Source organism: Cryptomeria japonica, unplaced genomic scaffold (genome assembly GCF_030272615.1).
Source record: "Cryptomeria japonica unplaced genomic scaffold, Sugi_1.0 HiC_scaffold_165, whole genome shotgun sequence".
Taxonomy (NCBI): domain Eukaryota; kingdom Viridiplantae; phylum Streptophyta; class Pinopsida; order Cupressales; family Cupressaceae; genus Cryptomeria; species Cryptomeria japonica.
In genome coordinates, this window is record NW_026728987.1 from 291,703 (window position 1) to 312,074 (window position 20,372).

General features: G+C 34.0%; 1 protein-coding gene and 1 pseudogene across 1 annotated transcript; both read right to left on the reverse strand.

Moving 5' to 3' along the window:
- Positions 1-3,447: 3,447 nt before the first annotated feature.
- On the reverse strand, positions 3,448-4,850 carry LOC131057089 (xyloglucan endotransglucosylase protein 1). Its single transcript, XM_057991276.2, has 4 exons — positions 4,615-4,850; positions 4,415-4,515; positions 4,106-4,299; positions 3,448-3,983 (listed from the first exon to the last, which is right to left on the reverse strand). Exons 1-4 carry the CDS (start codon positions 4,775-4,777, stop codon positions 3,617-3,619), a joined length of 825 nt encoding a protein of 274 aa, XP_057847259.1. The 5' UTR covers positions 4,778-4,850; the 3' UTR covers positions 3,448-3,616.
- A 10,805-nt stretch (positions 4,851-15,655) lies between these two features.
- Positions 15,656-17,101, reverse strand: LOC131867211 (xyloglucan endotransglucosylase protein 1-like; annotated as a pseudogene).
- Between the last annotated feature and the right edge of the window lie 3,271 nt (positions 17,102-20,372).

Genomic DNA, 20,372 nt, shown 5'->3' on the forward strand with positions numbered 1-20,372 from the left:
AATGGAAAATGTGCATGTATGCAATTTTCACCATTATATTTTGTCCTAACTTTGACTTGCATATGAACTACTATTAATATTCTTGTCAAAGTAAGAAAACTAATAGATATGAAAGAAAATATCTCAACCTAGAAAATGATACGGATATGGATATCAATACCACTTTTGGTACATCCACCTTGTGATGAGTGTTTCGTCTTAGAAAACTAGAAAAAATAAAAAACTTAATGAGGAGCATTTGATAAGTATTTAAAATAGGTATGCGTTATCTATGACCAAAAGAAAGAAGCGAGAAGATTGCAATATTATACAACCTAGGTCAAAAGAATTAATAAGTATTGTTTGGAGTAACAAAAGCAATGTGATACCATATGAAATGGCCTTAATTGTACATTGGCTACTACAACCATACTCATGAAAGGAATGTTACTAACCTTATATTCCCCCCCTTAAAAAATTTGCACGCAAATAATCCAATAAACTTGGAAGAAAGGAGAAAAGATATGTAAATGAGGTAAGCCTTGAAAGTTGCAAAAATCATAATAAAATAAATAATCATAGGAACATGGTATCCCGAATTTGGTTCATAAATCAAGTGAAAGTAATAATGAATGTTAGGTCTAGTAAATAAGTGTGAGATGACATCATGATAAGCATGTATAAAGTGTACAATCATCATTAGCATGTTAAAATAAGATATAACCATGGTTAGGATAAACATGTGGTAGTCATAAGATATAATCATAGGATAAACCATGGTTAGCAAAAACATGTGATAGTCATAAGATATAACCATAACAAGAATAAAGGAAAACATGATCATCACAAGAAAAGATCATGTGACTGAAAATATACAACCAAGCATACTAATTGGTGGTAGATGTCATCATGAGAAGTATATAGATAATATAATTTGTAAACATACCATCATCAATATAGAAATATGTTGAATGTTATAGAGGATATATTCTCCAAGTGAGAGATATGCAATACAACATATGAAAATAAGCTAATGTATTTGGGTTGAGCATGGATACTCCAAGATTCAAATATGTGATTATCATCAATCAAATTATTGTCATCTTGATTATGTTCTTTGTAAACACCCTCTAGCAAGTGGCTTTCATTGTAATAGGAAAGTGTTTCCCTAGTAAAGATTGTTGAAATAGGTACAATGTATGCTTTATCTTTCTTTACATAATGTTCTTGTCTTTTTGGATGTGACTCCATTGTAGTTTATTTTTTATTATCAATGGAATTTTGTTTTGGAACGCATCTAGTAGAGTATTTAGAAGATGAAGCAATCAAGTTGTTAAATATTAATCTATTTTCTTTCCTGGAGGATAAGCATGAAATCTTCCTTTCTTTTCTTTTTGTGAAGGATGAGAAATGAAATCTTCTTATTTGTCTTCATGTGAAGGGTAAGAATTAAATTTTTTTTTTTTTTCTTCTCTTGTAATTGCATGTGAGAAATAAGGACATTCATTTTCCTCAAGAGGCTCATCAATATCAAAATTTTCTCTCTTAGGAAGGGTTCCAAATGCAATTTATTTTAGGCCTCACCTCTTGTTGTCATATAACTCATCATTGATTCTTCAGTTCTCATCAAAATGTATAGTATTTAATTCATGTTTTTTTTTCCTGAGCACTTATAAAAAAGCTTGTTAGAAGTCTCTATATGTGTATGTGTATGTGTATGTGTATGTGTATGTGTATGTGTATGTGTATGTGTATGTGTATGTGTATGTGTATGTGTGTGCGCATGTGTGTTCATGTGTGTTCATCATCATCATCATCATCATCATCATCATCATCATCATTGACTAAATTAGGGATTAGGGTTTTTGTCTTTAGCATGTTAAAATGAAGAACAATGATGCTCACAATGACAAGGCTAATGAGGTGAAGAGAGAGATTGAGGACTGGGGCTAATGCATTTGACATATCAAAACGATGAACACCAAATATTAAAAAAGAAACAAACAACAAGATTAAGAAAACAAAAACCAAAAAGGACCAAGACAAGAACAAACAAGAAAGGGGAATAAAAAATATGGGGAGTGGGGAACTCCCCCCCCCATCCCTCCACCCCACTTTGTCAAGGAAAGAACAAAATAATGTTTGGATGCAAGATACAACAATTATATTCTTCTCACATCACCATCCTCTAGCTTGGCTGAACACTTCTCTCTACACGTGTTTTTAAACATCCAATAATAACCTTACAAGGTGTTATAGAAGGAGACCTCACTTTTTATTTCCCTCTTTTGGGATCTTCCACTGACATTCCAATATAAGTGCTATTGAATAGAAACTATTCCCCAACACATATGCATTAAAAATATGTATTTTAAATCTACGTTTTCCTCCAATAAATGGCATTACAAATCCTCACAATGTCGTATCTTATTCACACTTGAATCTAGCATTAAAAACTTCTCTTCTAATAGCATTCTTTATTCTTTTAAAAACTTTATGTTTTCACGATTATTTTGGATTGGCAACACTATCTTATGTGATATTTCACCAAATTAGTTGACACTCATCTATTCCCCGCTTTCTTTTAATAACTGAAACTTTTATTTGATTTTTTTGAAATAGAATTTGATAATTAACAATAACAATTAAAAGGTTGGAGATTAAAAACAAATTCTTCAATTACCCAACCAAGAAATTAAACAATCAAATTAGAGCTTGATTATGCGAAACTAAACGTCAAAAAGATTTTAAATTGCCTTCTATCATAGCTTTTGATCGAACGAACATCTTCTCATGAAAACTAATCACATTATATGAAAATTTTGTTATTTTTTTCAATTTTGACTTAATTGAAATCTATGAACACATACACACATACATATGCACATATACTTGTTGACATATATGTATATGTGCACATAACATATATTGTACACGTATATGTAAAATGACATTTCATTAACTCTTGTCCAATATGAATGTTATTGAACTATTACCTAACACATATCGCATTAAAAAATTCTATTTTAAATTGACAATTTTCCTCTAATAAATGAGATTAGAAATCTTTATATATCATATCTTATTTACACTAAAAATCTTAACATTAAAAATTAAAAACTTCTAGATGAATTATGAATTGTGTGTTCTTTTTAAGTAGGTAATAGTAGAAGAGAGAATCCAAATAGTTTTGGATCCTTTGTGCATCTCAATCTCCTAAGCTATCTCCTAATTAGCTTATTGAATGTTCACCGAAATTTTATCGTAAACAAGATTATGAGTATCAAAGATGTAGATATAATAGTTACACTTTGCTGAACTGTCCAAAAGCACACTTAAAAAAGAACCGTTCAAAACTTAGGGTGATTGTTCTTTTGATGACTTAAAATTAAAGTTAAAAGGAAAAGATCATTACTAACTACAGGTATAAAAAAGCACGGTTGAAAGAAATTTGAAACTCTTTGGAAATGCTAAAAAATGAATATTGAGATACATATTCAATTGACCGGGATCTAATAGTTACAAGTATAGCCTCTTGGGCTTGAAAATCGCTACAAAAAATGAATGAATAAAAGAATTGAATTAATGGATTTGGTGAAACTAGTTGTATCTCAATCCTTCGAACTCAGTCGAATGCCTAGCGAGTGCATTCAGCAGGGAAGCCCTGTGGAAACCTTTTACTGTCCGAACAGTAATTGTAAATCATGTAGTTTTCGCGCACCCATTCAAGTTTCTGCTGCTCACTCGACTCCAACGCCTCTGCACCATACCATGAATTCACAGAGCAATCAGAGGAGGCAGAGCATGTCTCTGCTTTGAAATTTCCATAAGATGCCACAAATGGAGATTTGCTCCAGTCGATCTTCACTGCACCGCCTCTGGTTGCCCAATTGTCTGCGTTCCACAGGCTTGAGTATATTCTCATCGCTTGATTCTTCGGATATGCAACGCCCAAATCTTCGCTGTTCTTGAACACTCTCACTGGAGTTCCATCCACAGAAAACCTGCACAATATCAGAAATACACATTATCAACTACAAAAATGATCTTAAAAGTAGAGGGCCAGGCCCGAGAGGACATTCAATAGCTGATTTGAAGTTGCAGGGATTATATTAACGTTACTTACATAATTTGTTGGGGATTCCAGAGCAGGGAGTAAGTGTGGAAGTCTGCTGTTGGGTCGAACCAAAGGTAGAATTGCTGCTCCCGACCGCCTTTTCCTTGTGAGAAAACATTGGTGTGCATAATATAGGGATCTCCAGACAGATTTCCCAGGAACTCGAAGTCTATTTCATTGTGTTTATCCCCTTGTGACGAGAGCTGCAGCAGATCATCACCATTTTATTAGACCATACTCAACTTCCCACAACAATACTACTAGTACTACCCACTACTCATTTCAGGAGTGCAGAGTGAATCGAAGGGGCAAACTTACATAGTATGCAGTAACAGTACCGGCGGAGTTACCAGGCACCAGCTTGATTTGCATATCAATCTTGCCAAATAGATATTCATTCTTGGATTGGAACCCTGAACCTGTTTTCATACAGCAGAGGCAGAGGAGATAAGGATCCATTCAACATACCGTAAAAATCATATATATATATATATGCAGTAAACATATGAGATAAATACCTGAGGACTGATCGAGAGTAAGCTGCAAGCGTTGGCCATTGTCAAGTATCTTAGCCTGATCATTTCCCCATGTGATATCGAAGTCATTGTAAAAATTTGCAGAGACAAGGTGGGAGAATGCAAGTGCAAGGCTTAAGAGGAGAGCACATAGAATGAGGTCCATTGAAACTGAAGACAAGAATGCAAACCGTATGAGTATTGATAGAGGTAAAGATGATGTGAATGTTGGATTGCAGAAGGAAATCGATGGAATTTATATACATAGGCAGGGTCAGGTAAGAAATGGAAAGTAGCAAGAAATTTCACCTAGAGTTGTTAAAGTGGATGAGTTAGTGCGCGCTTTGTATTTACAGCGAGTAAAGGTTTTGGGATTTGTTGCACTCGGAGATCCAGCTGGAAGAGTGTAGTGTTGAGTACAGGTAGCATAGCTGTGTACATTATGCAACAGCTGGCGTAGGTGTGCGGATTATGAAAGAGGAGTTGTATTCCATAAGTGTGGGTGCAGTTCCGAGGCTACTTAAAATGTAGTTTCTTGGATGTCGACATCTCACCTGTCCACAAAGCGGTCAAACGCCACATACCGCGTGTTTTTTTTAATATTCTTCAAACATGTGAGGAGGACGCTGGTATACTTATTGGAATAGTATTTAATTGTAACGGTAGATTTTGTATACCAATGTCTCTCTTTTTTTTTGAAGAATGGTTTAATAATTGATAGAATATTATATTTAGCTGATAGGTTCTCTGTTTGGGCTTTTGTCCATCAAAGTGTCAGTGTTCTGGTAATTATCGGACTTCCGACATCTTTTCGACCACTCTTCATTTTCAGAGAATGACATGTTTTTGTTTGGGTAGTCACTTGATTTTATGTGTTTTATCATTTATTATCTAGCAGTGAAACTGTACGACTCCAACAGTTTGACAGTGACATTTATGTCGATTGGTGGTGTTTGTTAATATCTTAGGGTTCAGTGAAAGAAATTATGTGATTGTGCAAATTCTTTAGTTACTACCTGAAATTTGTCGTCCTACTTGCTTGGGTGTGTCTTCCTGGCGACAAGTAGTTCAATCATAAGCAACTCAAACCCTAGATGTTTTGCCACGTTCAAGGGTTGTGTGGTTGTTTGTTGGAGAATGTATCTATGCAGACTGTCAGGTATGCCTGCTTCAAACCCTATCCCGAAGATTGTAGGTTATTGGGTTTCTTTTTATTTTGGTTTGGTGGTGTTTTTGAACTCTAAGGATTCTAGCATGTTGGCATTTTGTTAACGGAAATCGGATTTAGGGTGAACTATTTTAGCCCCTTTATCCATCGCCATGAGGAGAAACAACGAATGCAAGAGATAAAAAGAGAAGTCTGGGTCAAGAGTGACAAAAAACAAAAATTTTCACAAAGTGATTCTTCCAACTTTGAGCAGAGCCGTACATCAGGGGAACATGGGCACTTTTGGAGATTCGTATGTTTGCTTGAAACCCTACCTTGTAGATTTGTCGGTTGTTGGGTTTCTTTGTGTTTCATTTCTTTGTTGTTCTTGCAAGTAGGGTTTTATTTTCTAAATCAATGAAATATTCGATTTAAACATTGGTTTGCTTTCTCTATTTTGTCATTTTCCCCACGAAACAACTATATAGAAAAGGGTCGCAGAGATAGATCCAAGTGTGCATGGCTTGTTTTGGGTATGGTGATTTTAATTGTTGGATCGCCTTGAATAGAGAGGCCTCCAAGTTTGGTTGTTGTGTTGAACCTGTAGTCTCTTTTGTTTCTGTTAGAATAGTTGTCAAAGGAGCCTGCTCCCCTGAAATGGGGGCGCTTCCTTCTTTAATGTCTATCTGAATCGGTGATAAGTTGTCAGCTATAAGGGCTAGCATTCCAATATTGTGATTCCTATGAGCCAATAAAGGACTTGTGAGATGGGGAGTTGGGATCCCCATTGATCCCTGGCGCGGTAGGATGTCCAACCCAGATAATGTGTCCAACTACAAGACCTAACAAGAATATTGCAAGCACTAACAATTATTTGCTTACCTAAAGCTTAAGCATTTGCATGCATGTAACAAATCCCAATGATATCTTCAAGAATGTCGTAAGTAAGAAATTTTGAGCATTGTTTAAACAGAGCATGCGATAATTAAATATTTAATTTGTGGTGTCTAAACTAAATATTTAATGTCTATCTAAATCGGTGATAAGTTGTCAGCTATAAGGGCTAGCATTCCAATATTGTGATTCCTATGAGCCAATAAAGGACTTGTGAGATGGGGAGTTGGGATCCCCATTGATCCCTGGCGCGGTAGGATGTCCAACCTAGATAATGTGTCCAACTACAAGACCTAACAAGAATATTGCAAGCACTAACAATTATTTGCTTACCTAAAGCTTAAGCATTTGCATGCATGTAACAAATCCCAATGATATCTTCAAGAATGTCGTAAGTAAGAAATTTTGAGCATTGTTTAAACAGAGCATGCGATAATTAAATATTTAATTTGTGGTGTCTAAACTATATGGTATGTGTTTAAATTTCAACTTTGCCCACCTAACTTGCTATCAATATACTAGCAAATCTTTGTTTCTACAAAAGGTGTTTCTTGTATCTTCAAGATACACACTAATTTCTTAGGTTGAATATTTTATCAGCTTTGAAAAAGAGAGGTATAATGGTTTCAATTGATTTCAACAAGTCACCCAACTGGAGAAGATCTCTTATTCTAGTTGAGAGTGCTGAAGAATTGGCTAAAACGTACCTTCAATAAGTTCCAGATAGATATGTGAAAAGTGATGAAGAGAGATGAGCAATCATTGAATTTGCATTTGATCTATTTGACTCAGAAAAATAATATTGTCATTGATATGTGTGAGATTGCACAAGAACACCATAGAGAAGAAGAGATCGAAAAAATGGCCAAGGCTTCTGAAGAATGGGGATTCTTTCACATATTATAATATAGATTTTCCATAAAATCAATAAGATTTCCTAGATATTCCATTTCTGTCTTTATTGACTAAAAATAAATCTATACTAAGAATTTGTTTCAGAAACAAGACTAAAGTTTTTGTTTCATGTTTTAACAATCTGTAATGTGAGATCTATTGCGAGGAGTCATTTCTAGACAGCTCTAATATCCTATCTTTTATTTTTATTATTATTTAACTATATTTAATATTATTAAACATTGATAGAGTTTTGAAAGGATTTAACAAACATTTTTTGCAAAGATAAGATCAATTAAATTTAGTCTAACAAATAATGGTGAAATTGTTACAAGAATCAACAACACAAATATTGAAAAGCAGTAGGTACCACCAAAAAAAATATTAAATAGTACAAGACCAAGCACTCGACAAAAAAAAATACATGACAATAGATATCTGGAGAACTTTGAACCCTAGAAGCAGTCCTTCACACTAAATTTATAAAAAAAATATTCTTCTTAACCATTCTTTCATAGAACTTCAAATCTGAAAAACCATGCCTCCAAATCTCTTTCAACCTTACACTAAAATGCTTTTCTCCAATAAACCCTTCATTCCATATACTGAAAACATACTCTCATTCTGTCGTGAGTCGAAATCATCTAAATCTGAAATGTTTATTACTAATATATTATTAATTTTAATTATATTAATAGTAAATAAAGTGAAGATGTATTGAGATAGTCAGAATCCTTATTTTGGTGAAATGTTTAGCAGTTCGTAATTAGTACAAACAAATTTCTATGTGTACAACACTATGTTGGCTACAACGTATTTGTCAAACACATGAAAATCAACTTGGATACAACCACTTCATTTCATCCTTTGCTATAATTTATCTTATTTTGTAATGTTGTTTGTTTGGTTTTCTAAGACCAATAATTTGATTTTCTCTGTCATCTCTTAGAATATGTGAACTAGGTGGAGAAAGCTATTATGAGAGGAGAGAGATATGTTGCTATCATGAGAGGAGCCATACAAGTTTATTCAAATATAAGTATTGGTGCCCCGGCATAATAAGTCATGCACTATTTTTCTCTTGCTATGGGTTTTGTAGTGTAGTATCAGACTTTTGCTAATGGTTTTTTTTTTAAATTGAGGTAAAAGAGTGGTTTTTGAAAGAGTCTCAACTTGTTTATACAAAAAATTAGATTTAAAATATTAATTTAAAAAAAATAAATTCGTCATTATCATCATTACAATCAACCTTTCATTAACAATTGACAATTTGAACACAACATACCTATAGTTTATGTGAGTGATACAATTGACAAGTTTTAATTATACATAGTCTTGTATTATGTTTGATGAATTCAACATAGTCAAATGGTTTTGATGATACAACTATTGTTATTCTAAAATGTTAGTCTGGTGTTTTGAAGTTCATGATGTTGTTAAGGCTACCAAAAAGCCAAAGAATCCACGCACCAATACCAGAAGTGGTTCACAACATGATAAAGTAGATTGGATGGATATTTTCTTTTTTTTTGATGAAATATATATACTAATAAATATTTTTTCTTGAAAAAAGTAAGCTTTTAGATTTGAAATCTTTATTTTTGTTGTTGCGCCAGTGGTATCCTTAAGGGGCGAGTTGAGATTTGAAATCTTAATAATTATTAATTAAAAATAAAAAATAAATCTATGGATCATTATCTTCATTATAGTCCATCTCTCATAAATAATTGAGAAATTGACCACAACATACCTGCAATTTAAGTGTGTGATACAATTGTGGAACTTCTATATCATTATTTTTTCTTTAGATAATCTTTTATTATGTTGTTTGATGAAATTAGCATTACCAAATGATTTTGATGATATAGCTAAGCACTATTATTCTAAAACTTTGGTTTGGTGTTTTGTGGTTCAGGCTTCTGTCAAGACTACCAAAGATCCATAGAGTCTAGACACAAATCTAGGAAGTGGATCACAACATAATAAAATAACCACAAAGAAAATAGGAGCATAAAGCAAATAGAAGCATAATAAGTCAATGCATACAACAAATAGGAGAGGTATGGTAAATTTATGCATAGATTAGGGTAGTGAAAGCTTTGTATTCTGATTGCCTCGGTGTTGGCACTCAGATGGGGAAAATAAAAGTTGTATTCATGGCTTGCTTCACTTGTATCACATGTTTTCCCTTATCATCTTTGGTAATAGATCAAGATATTAATATGAAAATATGGTCGCAATGTGTTTTGGACTTACAACAAACGAATGCAACTATAATTGCCATACACTAAAAGCTATTTGCTTTAAAAAATGTTTCTATGCTATTAGAAAGTGGGCAATAACAGTATAAAAGTTCGTAGTTCAATACATTGGTAGATGAAGTTTGAAATATGTTGTTGGGAGAATAAGAAATTTCAAGTAATCAGAGCATTCAATCTACACTCTGTTTCAAATTTTGAAATTCAAAACCAACTCTTTCAATTTAAATTTCAATTTAATCACCAAATTAAAATTTTGGAAAGGAAATCACATTGTGCGTCTATTGGCCACCTCAGTCCTCCCCGTGCCCATTACACTTACCATTCAAGGTCATCCTCAATGCCTGACTTGTGATGCATACACTCCTTTATGTCATGCAACTTGTCAAACTAACTTAAGATTAAAAACAAATGCAACAGACTAAAAAGTTTCAAAAGAATAAGGCAAAAGAACATACAACACACAATAAATATCCGTTAAAAACCAAAGCAGTTATAGAGGATTTGATTTATATTGTAACAAGATAGGTTCATTGAGATTTTCCTTCTTGTCTAAATTCCTTTGCTTCTCCCCGGTCCACTCCTCATTTCCATCATTCCGTCTCAGTTATTGACCAATCGGAAAAAAGATTCAAAACTGTTGTCTGATATTGTTTTCAAACTTTGCCAAGCTCTTCCGGTTAATTATTGGATTCACTTCTATAACCGTTACCATATTGAAGTACTGCATATTGGGGAACATATAATTTCACTTTTCTTTCCCTTGTTTGTACTAATGCTAGAGGAACGTACTTCTAAAAAACTATATAAAAACTGAATGACAATGCACAATGGTTGCAAGGAATCAATTCAGTTAACAATTTTCAATATTATACTAAATTATTAGATTAAACAACTTTTCCATTAATCCTAGTCTATTTAAGACTTTTAGTTTTCATCATTATGGATTTAGTATATATTTTCTCTATTTACTTTCAGCTTCTGATTTTTGGTTTACAAATACAAATGTTGATGGAATTGTTCATAGCTGTAGATTAAATGACTTTTTGCTAAAGTATAGTCTATGTAAGACTTTAAGTTATGGTATCAGATAGAAACATTGAAACATTTAAATGTTGAAGGAATTGCTCACAACAATAGTCAAATCCAAATACAAACATTGAAAGAGTTGTTCACAATATCACAAACATTGTAGCCATCAGAACAACAACTGCTTGTACTCCACCTCAAAACCGTATGCCAATTCTTCACCCATCTCTTTGCCTCTAGGGTAAGTGCACAAAGATGGTGGTCAAAAAGGGGGGTATAAGTGGACACTCTTTTTTTTTTTTTTTTTTTCTGAAATCAGGTGAACCTGAACTTGGAGGCAAAATTTGAAAGTCATCCACTCAAGATATGAAGATAATCAAAGAACAAATATTGTATTACTCTAAATCTAGTTTCCAAACTACTAAACGTTTTCAAAATTGGATAAGATTAAGGGGGTCAAATCCTTCTCACACGAAAAACTGACCCTGATTTTTTCTGAAAAACATAACATAGTGTCTGACGTGCGCATCAAAAAATTCATAGTTAGATTTAGTATTTTGACAAATCCTTTGGCATAAAGATAGTTAAGAGTGGGCACTAGAAGATGTGTGTTTTTTTGTAATTTTTTGTTGAGTATTTTTTTTTTTTAATGATTTTTCCAATCGAGCACATCCTGAAAATTAGGTACCTGTTTGTGCACAAAGCATAAGTTGCACTAAACAAATCGAAAATACAATTTTTTTTTTTTAAATTGTAAAGAATAAAGTGCGCTACAACAATGTATAAAGTTTTTTAAATTTGGATAAGTATATCAAAAGTTATTCAAAAAATGGTGCACCTATGTCTGTGAGAACTATGGAGACACTAGTAAAAGAAATTCAATAATAATATGTTGTTGTTGTTCAAATTGAAAACAAATTATATGGTTAGAAAGCTCAAAAGATGGGTGAAAATATGGTGGCAATTTTAGAAATACCCACTTTATGAAGTGTAAACCTGATGATGACAAAGTCGATAAACCAAGTTGATAAAATAAAACACGTCAAAAATGAGAGAAATGGAGGGAAATCAAACTTCCAATCCATAGCTTTGTCATCCAGGCCAATTTCCAAGCCTAAACAGTCAAAAGCACGTACGGGGTACTTATGGTTTAAAAAGCGCGTACGGGGTACTTATAGTGTAAGCAGTGCGTATGTGCTTGTTTCCCTATAAACAGCGTGTACGCGCTACCTTTACTATAAACAGAATGTACACGCTATTTTATAATATGATATTCTGTGTATAATATGTGTATAATATGACATTGTATGTATAATATGTGTATATACATATAATATGTGTATAATATGACATTGTATATATAATATGTTTATATACATATAATATATGTATATATATAATATATTAAACATATATATACACATGTAAGTGTATCATCTCTCCCTCTCAAACGCATACAAGGTCTCTCTCTCTCTCTCTCTCTCTCTCTCTCTCTCTCTCTCTCTCTCTCTTCCTCCATACCCCATCCCTCTTTCTCTTCTTCTCTTCCTCCATACCCCACTGCAACTATGTTTGCACTTCTATAAAGTAAGTGAATTTATTTCTTGTCTGCAACTTCCTCTTTGATTTTTATCATGTATCCTCTCCTAAAAAATTGACTGATGGATTTTTGTGTGTATATTGAATAGGAGGAATAGGGTTTGAAATTGAACCACGGGTGTATTACCGTGACAAACAAGGAAACCTGTAGCAATATTCTTCTCGAATGTGTTTTTAATGAGCAGAGCAGATGTGGAAAATAGTGTCAACAAAGCAACATGATGAGTCAGAGTACCTACAATATGTTTTTCAGAAGAAAACAACAGGTAGGAAAAGAAAGAGGGAGAGTAACACAGATGATGTCCTGTACAATGATAGTGGTGGGTATGCGAGAGTTCCCATGTTGTTACACAACGCCTGTCACCTAAAGAAATTAAAGTTTGTTGTGAGCATGGTAGTGGTAGTATATGATGATCATCATGATAAGTGTGAGATGACATCATGATAAGCATGGATAAAGTGTAATCATCATTGACATGTTAAAATAAGATATAACCATGGTTAGGATAAATATGTGGCAGTCATAAGATATAATCATAAGATAAACCATGGTTATCAAAAACATGTGATAGTCATAAGATATAACCGTAACAAGAATAAAGGAAAACATAATCATCACAAGAAAAGATCATGTGATTGAAAATATACAACCAAGCATACTAATTGGTAGATGCAATCATGAGAATTATGTAGATCATATAATGTGTAAACATACCATCATCAATATAGAAATATGTTGAATGCTATAGAGGATATATTCTCCAAGTGGGAGATATGCAATATAACATATGAAAATAAGTTAATGTATTTGGGTTGAGCATGGATAATCCAAGATTCAAATATGTGATTATCATCAATCAAATTATCTTCATCTTGATTATGTTCTTTGTAAACACCCTCTAGGAAGTGGCTTTCATTGTGATAGGAAAGTGTTCTCTTAGTAAAGATTGTTGAAATAGGTGCAATGTGTACTTTATCTTTCTTTACATAATGTTTTTGGATGTGACTCCATGGATGTAGTTTGTTTTTTATTATCAATGGAATTTTGTTTTGGAACACATGTAGTAGAATATTTAGAAGATGAAGCAATCAGGTTGTTAAATATTAGTTTATTTGCTTTCTGTGGAAGATAAGGATGAAATCTTCCTTGCTTTTCTTTTGTGATTAATGAGAAATGAAATATTCTTATTTGTCTTCATGTGAAGGGTAAGAATTAAATTTTTGTTTTTTTTCTTCTCTTGTAATTGTATGTGAGAAATAAGGACATCCATTGTCCTCAAGAGGCTCATCAATATCAAAATTTTCTCTCTTAGGAAGGGTTCCAAATGCAATTTATTTTAGGCCTCGCGTCTTTCTTTCATATAACTCATCATTGATTCTTCAATTCTCATCAAAATGTATAGTATTTAAATCATGTTTTTTTTTTTTTTTGAGCACTTATAAATAAGCTTGTTAGAAGTCTCTATATGTGTATGTGTGTGTGGATGGGTGTGTGCATGTGTGTTCATGTGTGTGTGCGTGTGCGTGTGTATGTGTATGTGTACGTATGTATAATGACTTATTCATAGACATATATTTAATAAATAAAATGATATTTCATAAGCAAGGACACATGGTTCTCTCTCTACTTTGACAATATTATCCCAATGAACATATTTCAAACATTAGTGTACCATATAAGATACTTATTTTAACTATTCAAGCCATAGTATACCACATGACATAAATAATCTACTAAAAAAAGTGATAATTTGAATAAGATATTCGTCACTTTAAGACCCACTTGTATAGGAAAGATGATGTAACCCATAATAGGCATTGGTCATTTGAAATGAAATTCTATAATGTATATAGCTATATTGATGAAAATGATGGTCATGTAAAAAATCTATCATAAAATGTTATACGAATTTATTGGGTCAATAAAGATACTATCTGACCATACACGTACAATGATTCATATTATTTGTTATTTGGTATGTCATTATCATAAAAGGAAATCACCGAAGAAGAGGGAGGAGAAAATCTCTATCATGCGACATACCCACAAAAGAATTTATGTAACTAGATATGTTGAAAAATTAACATTATATCAGATCTTTCTTGTTTCTATTTATATGCATATGTGTCATATTAGCAGTGAGGCACTCAAACAACTAAAGAATATATCCATATTGTGAGATTGATTATACAAAGTAAAAGGATTTGTATACAAATATGTTTTGATTGGAAGTAGTTAACTTAAGGTTTTCCCATCATTAACACTTTCAAATTAATCATATTATTGTTAATTGAGTCATATATTATTTAATACCATATAAATTTGTGTATGATTTCCATTGACTCTAAGATAACTAATGGATGAATTATCATTATAATATCAAGTACAACCCTCTAGACAGATCTAATTGGAAAGTAGGAAGAAGATTAATCAAGTTAGAATTAAGTAAAGTCTATTAAAGAACATGATTAATAGGTCTAGTCAACTTGGTAAACTTTGTAGAAATTCAAGGCATGAAACAAATAACTTTATAGAAGTAGTGGCAATATAATGAGTACTTGGTTCACTCTCTTTCTTACTATACCCCTTTGAAAACTATTTGGATCTCTTTTTCTTACTATACCCCTTTGGAAACTATTTGGATTTTAAAATTTTGATGGATAGATAAGCATACCTTGGGCTATGCCATTTCAAACATATCTAGAATTTTCAAAAGAAAAAGGAAGATGAGAACGACGGGTAAATGAACCATGGGATGCAAATGACAAACAAACACATGCCACGAAGAGGAAATGAATTGATGAAACACATAACTGATGAGAACACTTAGAAAGGTAGGATCAAACGAGGTAGGGTTTTAAAGAGAATTTGTAGAGATAGGATTTATCATAATGTTAATTATGACTGAGTCCCTAAAAACCATGTTTAATTACCAATAGACCACAAACTCTTAAAAGCCAAATGCAATTAATGCTCAACAAGCATGATAAATGCATCATCGGATAGTGTTCATGTAGATATAATAGTTTAGACTCTGCTAAACTGTCCAAAAGAACACTTAAAAAAGAACCGTTCAAAAATTACAATAGTATCGCCCTATTAGTTACCATAGGGTGATTGTTCTTTTGATATGAATTAAAATTAAAGTTAAAAGAAAAGATCATTACTAACTATAGCCATAAAAAAGTCCACGGTTGAAAGAAATTTTAAACTCTTTGGAAATGCTAAAAAATGAATATTGAGATACATATTCAATTGACCGGGATCTAATAGTTACAAGTATAGCCTCTTGGGCTTGAAAATCGCTACAAAAAATGAATGAATAAAAGAATTGAATTAATGGATTTGGTGAAACTTGTTGTATCTCAATCCTTCGAACTCAGTCGAATGCCTAGCGAGTGCATTCAGCAGGTAAGCCCTGTGGAAACCTTTTACTGTCCGAACAGTAATTGTAAATCATGTAGTTTTCGCGCACCCATTCAAGTTTCTGCTGCTCACTCGACTCCAACGCCTCTGCACCATACCATGAATTCACAGAGCAATCAGAGGAGGCGGAGCATGTCTCTGCTTTGAAATTTCCATAAGATGCCACAAATGGAGATTTGCTCCAGTCGATCTTCACTGCACCGCCTCTGGTTGCCCAATTGTCTGCGTTCCACAGGCTTGAGTATAATCTCATCGCTTGATTCTTCGGATATGCAACGCCCAAATCTTCGCTGTTCTTGAACACTCGCACTGGAGTTCCATCCACAGAAAACCTGCACAATATCAGAAATACACATTATCAACTACAAAAATGATGTTAAAAGTAGAGGGCCAGGCCAGAGAGGACATTCAATAGTTGATTTGAAGTTGCAGGGATTATATAAAAATTACTTACATAATTTGTTGGGGATTCCAGAGCAGGGAGTAAGTGTGGAAGTCTGCTGTTGGGTCGAACCAAAGGTAGAATTGCTGCTCCCGACCGCCTTTTCCTTGTCAGAAAACATTGGTGTGCATAATATAGGGATCTCCAGACAGATTTCCCAGGAACTCGAAGTCTATTTCATCGTGTTTATCCCCTTGTGACGAGAGCTGCAGCAGATCATCACCATTTTATTAGACCATACTCGACTTCCCACAACAATACTACTAGTACTACCCACTACTCATTTCAGGAGTGCAGAGTGAATCGAAGGGGCAAACTTACATAGTATGCAGTAACAGTACCGGCGGAGTTACCAGGCACCAGCTTGATTTGCATATCAATCTTGCCAAATAGATATTCATTCTTGGATTGGAACCCTGAACCTGTTTTCATACAGCAGAGGCAGAGGAGATAAGGATCCATTCAACATACCCTAAAAATCATATATCTATATATGCAGTAAACATATGAGATAAATACCTGAGGACTGATCGAGAGTAAGCTGCAAGCGTTGGCCATTGTCAAGTATCTTAGCCTGATCATTTCCCCATGTGATATCGAAGTCATTGTAAAAATTTGCAGATACAAGGTGGGAGAATGCAAGTGCAAGGCTTAAGAGGAGAGCACATAGAATGAGGTCCATTGACAACTGAAGACAAGAATGCAAACCGTATGAGTATTGATAGAGGTAAAGATGATGTGAATGTTGGATTGCAGAAGGAAATCGATGGAATTTATATACATAGGCAGGGTCAGGTAAGAAATGGAAAGTAGCAAGAAATTTCACCTAGAGTTGTTAACGTGGATGAGTTAGTGCGCGCTTTGTATTTACAGCGAGTAAAGGTTTTGGGATTTGTTGCACTCGGAGATCCAGCTGGAAGAGTGTAGTGTTGAGTACAGGCAGCATAGCTGTGTGCATTATGCAACAGCTGGCATAGGTGTGCGGATTATGAAAGAGGAGTTGTATTCCATAAGTGTGGGTGCAGTTCCGAGGCTACTTAAAATGTAGTTTCTTGGATGTCGACATCTCACCTGTCCACAAAGCGGTCAAACGCCACATACCGCGTGTTTTTTTTAATATTCTTCAAACATGTGAGGAGGACGCTGGTATACTTATTGGAATAGTATTTAATTGTAACCGTAGATTTTGTATACCAATGTCTCTCTTTTTTTTGAAGAATGGTTTAATAATTGATAGAATATTATATTTAGCTGATAGGTTCTCTGTTTGGGCTTTTGTCCATCAAAGTGTCAGCGCTCTGGTAATTATCGGACTTCTGACATCTTTCTGACCACTCTTCATTTTCAGACAATGCCATGTTTTTGTTTGGGTAGTCACTTGATTTTATGTGTTTCATCATTTATTATCTAGCAGTGAAATTGTATGACTCCAGTAGTTTGACAGTGGCATTTATGTCGATTGGTGGCGTTTGTTAATATCTTAGGGTTCAATGGAAGAAATTATGTGATTGTGCAAATTCTTCAGTTACTGCTTGAAATTTGTCATCCTACTTGCTTGGGTGTGTCTTCTCGACGACAAGTAGTTGAATCATAAGCGACTCAAACCCTAGACGTTTTGCCACGTTCAAGGGCTGTGCGGTTGTTTGTTGGAGAATGTATCTATGCAGACTGTGAGGTATACTTGCTTCAAACCCTATCCCGGAGATTATAGGTTATTGGGTTTCTTTTTATTTTGGTTTGGTGGTGTTTTTGAACTCAAAGGATTCTAGCATGGTGGATTTTTGTCAATGGAAATCAGATTTAGGGTGAACTATTCTAGCCCCTTTATCCATCTCCATGAAGAGAAACAACAAATGAAAGAGATAAAAAGAGAAGTCCGGGTCAAGAGTGGCAAAAACATTTTTTTTCACAAAGTGATTCTTCCAACTTTGAGCAGAGCCATACAATAGGGGAACATGGGCACTTTTGGAGATTCGTATGTTTGCTTGAAACCCTACCTTGTAGATTTGTCAGTTGTTGGGTTTCTTTGTGTTTCATTTCTTTGTTGTTCTTGCAAGTAGGGTTTTGTTTGCTAAATCAATGAAATATTCGATTTAAACATTTGTTTGCTTCCTCTATTTTGTCATTTTCCCCACGAAACAACTATATAAAAAAGGGTCGCAGAGGCAGATCCAAGTGTGCATGGCCTATTTTGGGTATGGTGATTTTAGTTGCTGGATCGCCTTGAATAGAGAGGCCTCCAGGTTTGGTTGTTGTGATGAACCTGCAGTCTCTTTTGTTTATGTTGGAATAGTTGTCGAAGGAGCCTGCTCCCCTGAAATGGGGGCACTTCCTTCTTTAATGTCTGGCTGAATCGATGTTAAGTTGTCAACTATAAGGGCTAGCATTCCAATATTATGATTCCTATGATCCAATAAAGGACTTGTGAGACGGGGAGTTGGGATCTCCATTGATCCCTAGCGCAGTAGGATGTCCAACCTAGATAATGTGTCCAACTACAAGACCTAACAAGAATATTGCAAGCACTAACAATTATTTGCTTACCTAAAGCTCAAGCATTTGCATGCATGCAACAAATCCCAATGATATCTTCAAGAATGTCGTAAGTAAGAAATTTTGAGCATTGTTTAAACAGAGCATGCGATAATTAAATATTTAATTTGTGGTGTCTAAACTACATGTTTTTTAGAATTCCTCATTGTTATGTGTTTAAATTTCAACTTTGCCCACCTAACTTGCTATAAATATACTAGCGAACCTCTGTTTCCACAAAAGGTGTTTCTTGTATCTTCAAGATACACACTAATTTCTTAGGTTGAATATTTTATCAGCTTTGAAAAAGAGAGGTATAATGGTTTCAATTGATTTGGGTAGCTCACCCAACTGGAGAAGATCTCTTATTCTAGTTGAGAGTGCTGAAGAATTGGCTAAAACGCACCTCCAATAAGTTCCAGATAGATATGTGAAAAGTGATGAAGAGAGAGAGAGAGAGAGAGAGAGAGAGAGAGAGAGAGAGAGAGAGAGAGAGAGAGAGAGAGAGAGAGAGAGAGAGAGAGAGAGAGAGAGAGAGAGAGAGAGAGAGAGAGAGAGAGAGAGAGAGAGAGAGAGAGAGAGAGAGAGAGAGAGTATAACCATATAATCCAGTCATTCAATCACAATACAATGAAAGAATTAAAAGGAGATAACATATGACTTTTATTGTGGAAATTATTCTATTTTTTAAGGATTGTGCATGTCCTCAAATTGGTAAAATTACACATGTTTTCATTTTCTTGAAAAAACATGATAGAAGAATTAATAGAATCTTATTATTTTTTGAGGAAACAATTTAAGATTTTATTATTATCGAAGCCCGCATGGCAACGTAGTTGGCTAAGGGCTTTAGGTTCTTCTCATATAGGTCCTGAGGTTGATTCTCGCTAGCCTGATTAAACCTATGTGTGTGATTTTTGGGCGACTACACACATCTCTAGGGGATTAGTCTTGTCTCCTCTCACCCCACTAACACCCCAACTTGACAAAAAGTAAGCCCAAGGCAAGGTTTGGTGGGAAATTCTGGGATGAGTCATGAGGATACCTCTACGGAAAACAAAAAAAAGATTATATTCTTATAGAAAATAAATTATGTGATTTTACATTTTGATTTCACAAGCTAGAATCTCCAATTTGGCTCAATTATCAGAATTATCTATTTATCTTTATCAAATTCTATTAATTATAACAATAAATTCACCATCTTTGATTCCAATGGAGATCTTCTCTTTAGAATGAACATACATTCTCTTGCTTCCAACCACCTTATTTTCCTATACAATAAGAGCATACCATTTCTCTTTTTATGTCACAAGGTGTAAACATCATTCACATATTTCGTTATGCATATTTTAATTATTTAATTGATCATATGTTTGCATACCTTCCTTTATAGCTTCTTGGGCTACACCAAAGATGGGAAGGCTATCTTGGAGATGATAAGATGGATCCATGATAAAAAACACTCCTCGCTATGTTATAGTCTTTGGTTTTACCAACAAAAGAGTACCTTACCTTTTCCCTTTCTTTATTGTTTTT

Bases quoted from the DNA above. Each gene is read 5' to 3' on its own strand.
- LOC131057089 (XM_057991276.2), bottom strand. From the start codon at position 4,777: ATGGACCTCATTCTATGTGCTCTCCTCTTAAGCCTTGCACTTGCATTC. The intron at 4,300-4,414 runs GTAAGTTTGCCC...GATCTGCTGCAG, and splicing joins GTACTGTTACTGCATACTAT to CTCTCGTCACAAGGGGATAA. The intron at 3,984-4,105 runs GTAAGTAACGTT...GATATTGTGCAG, and splicing joins TGGAATCCCCAACAAATTAT to GTTTTCTGTGGATGGAACTC.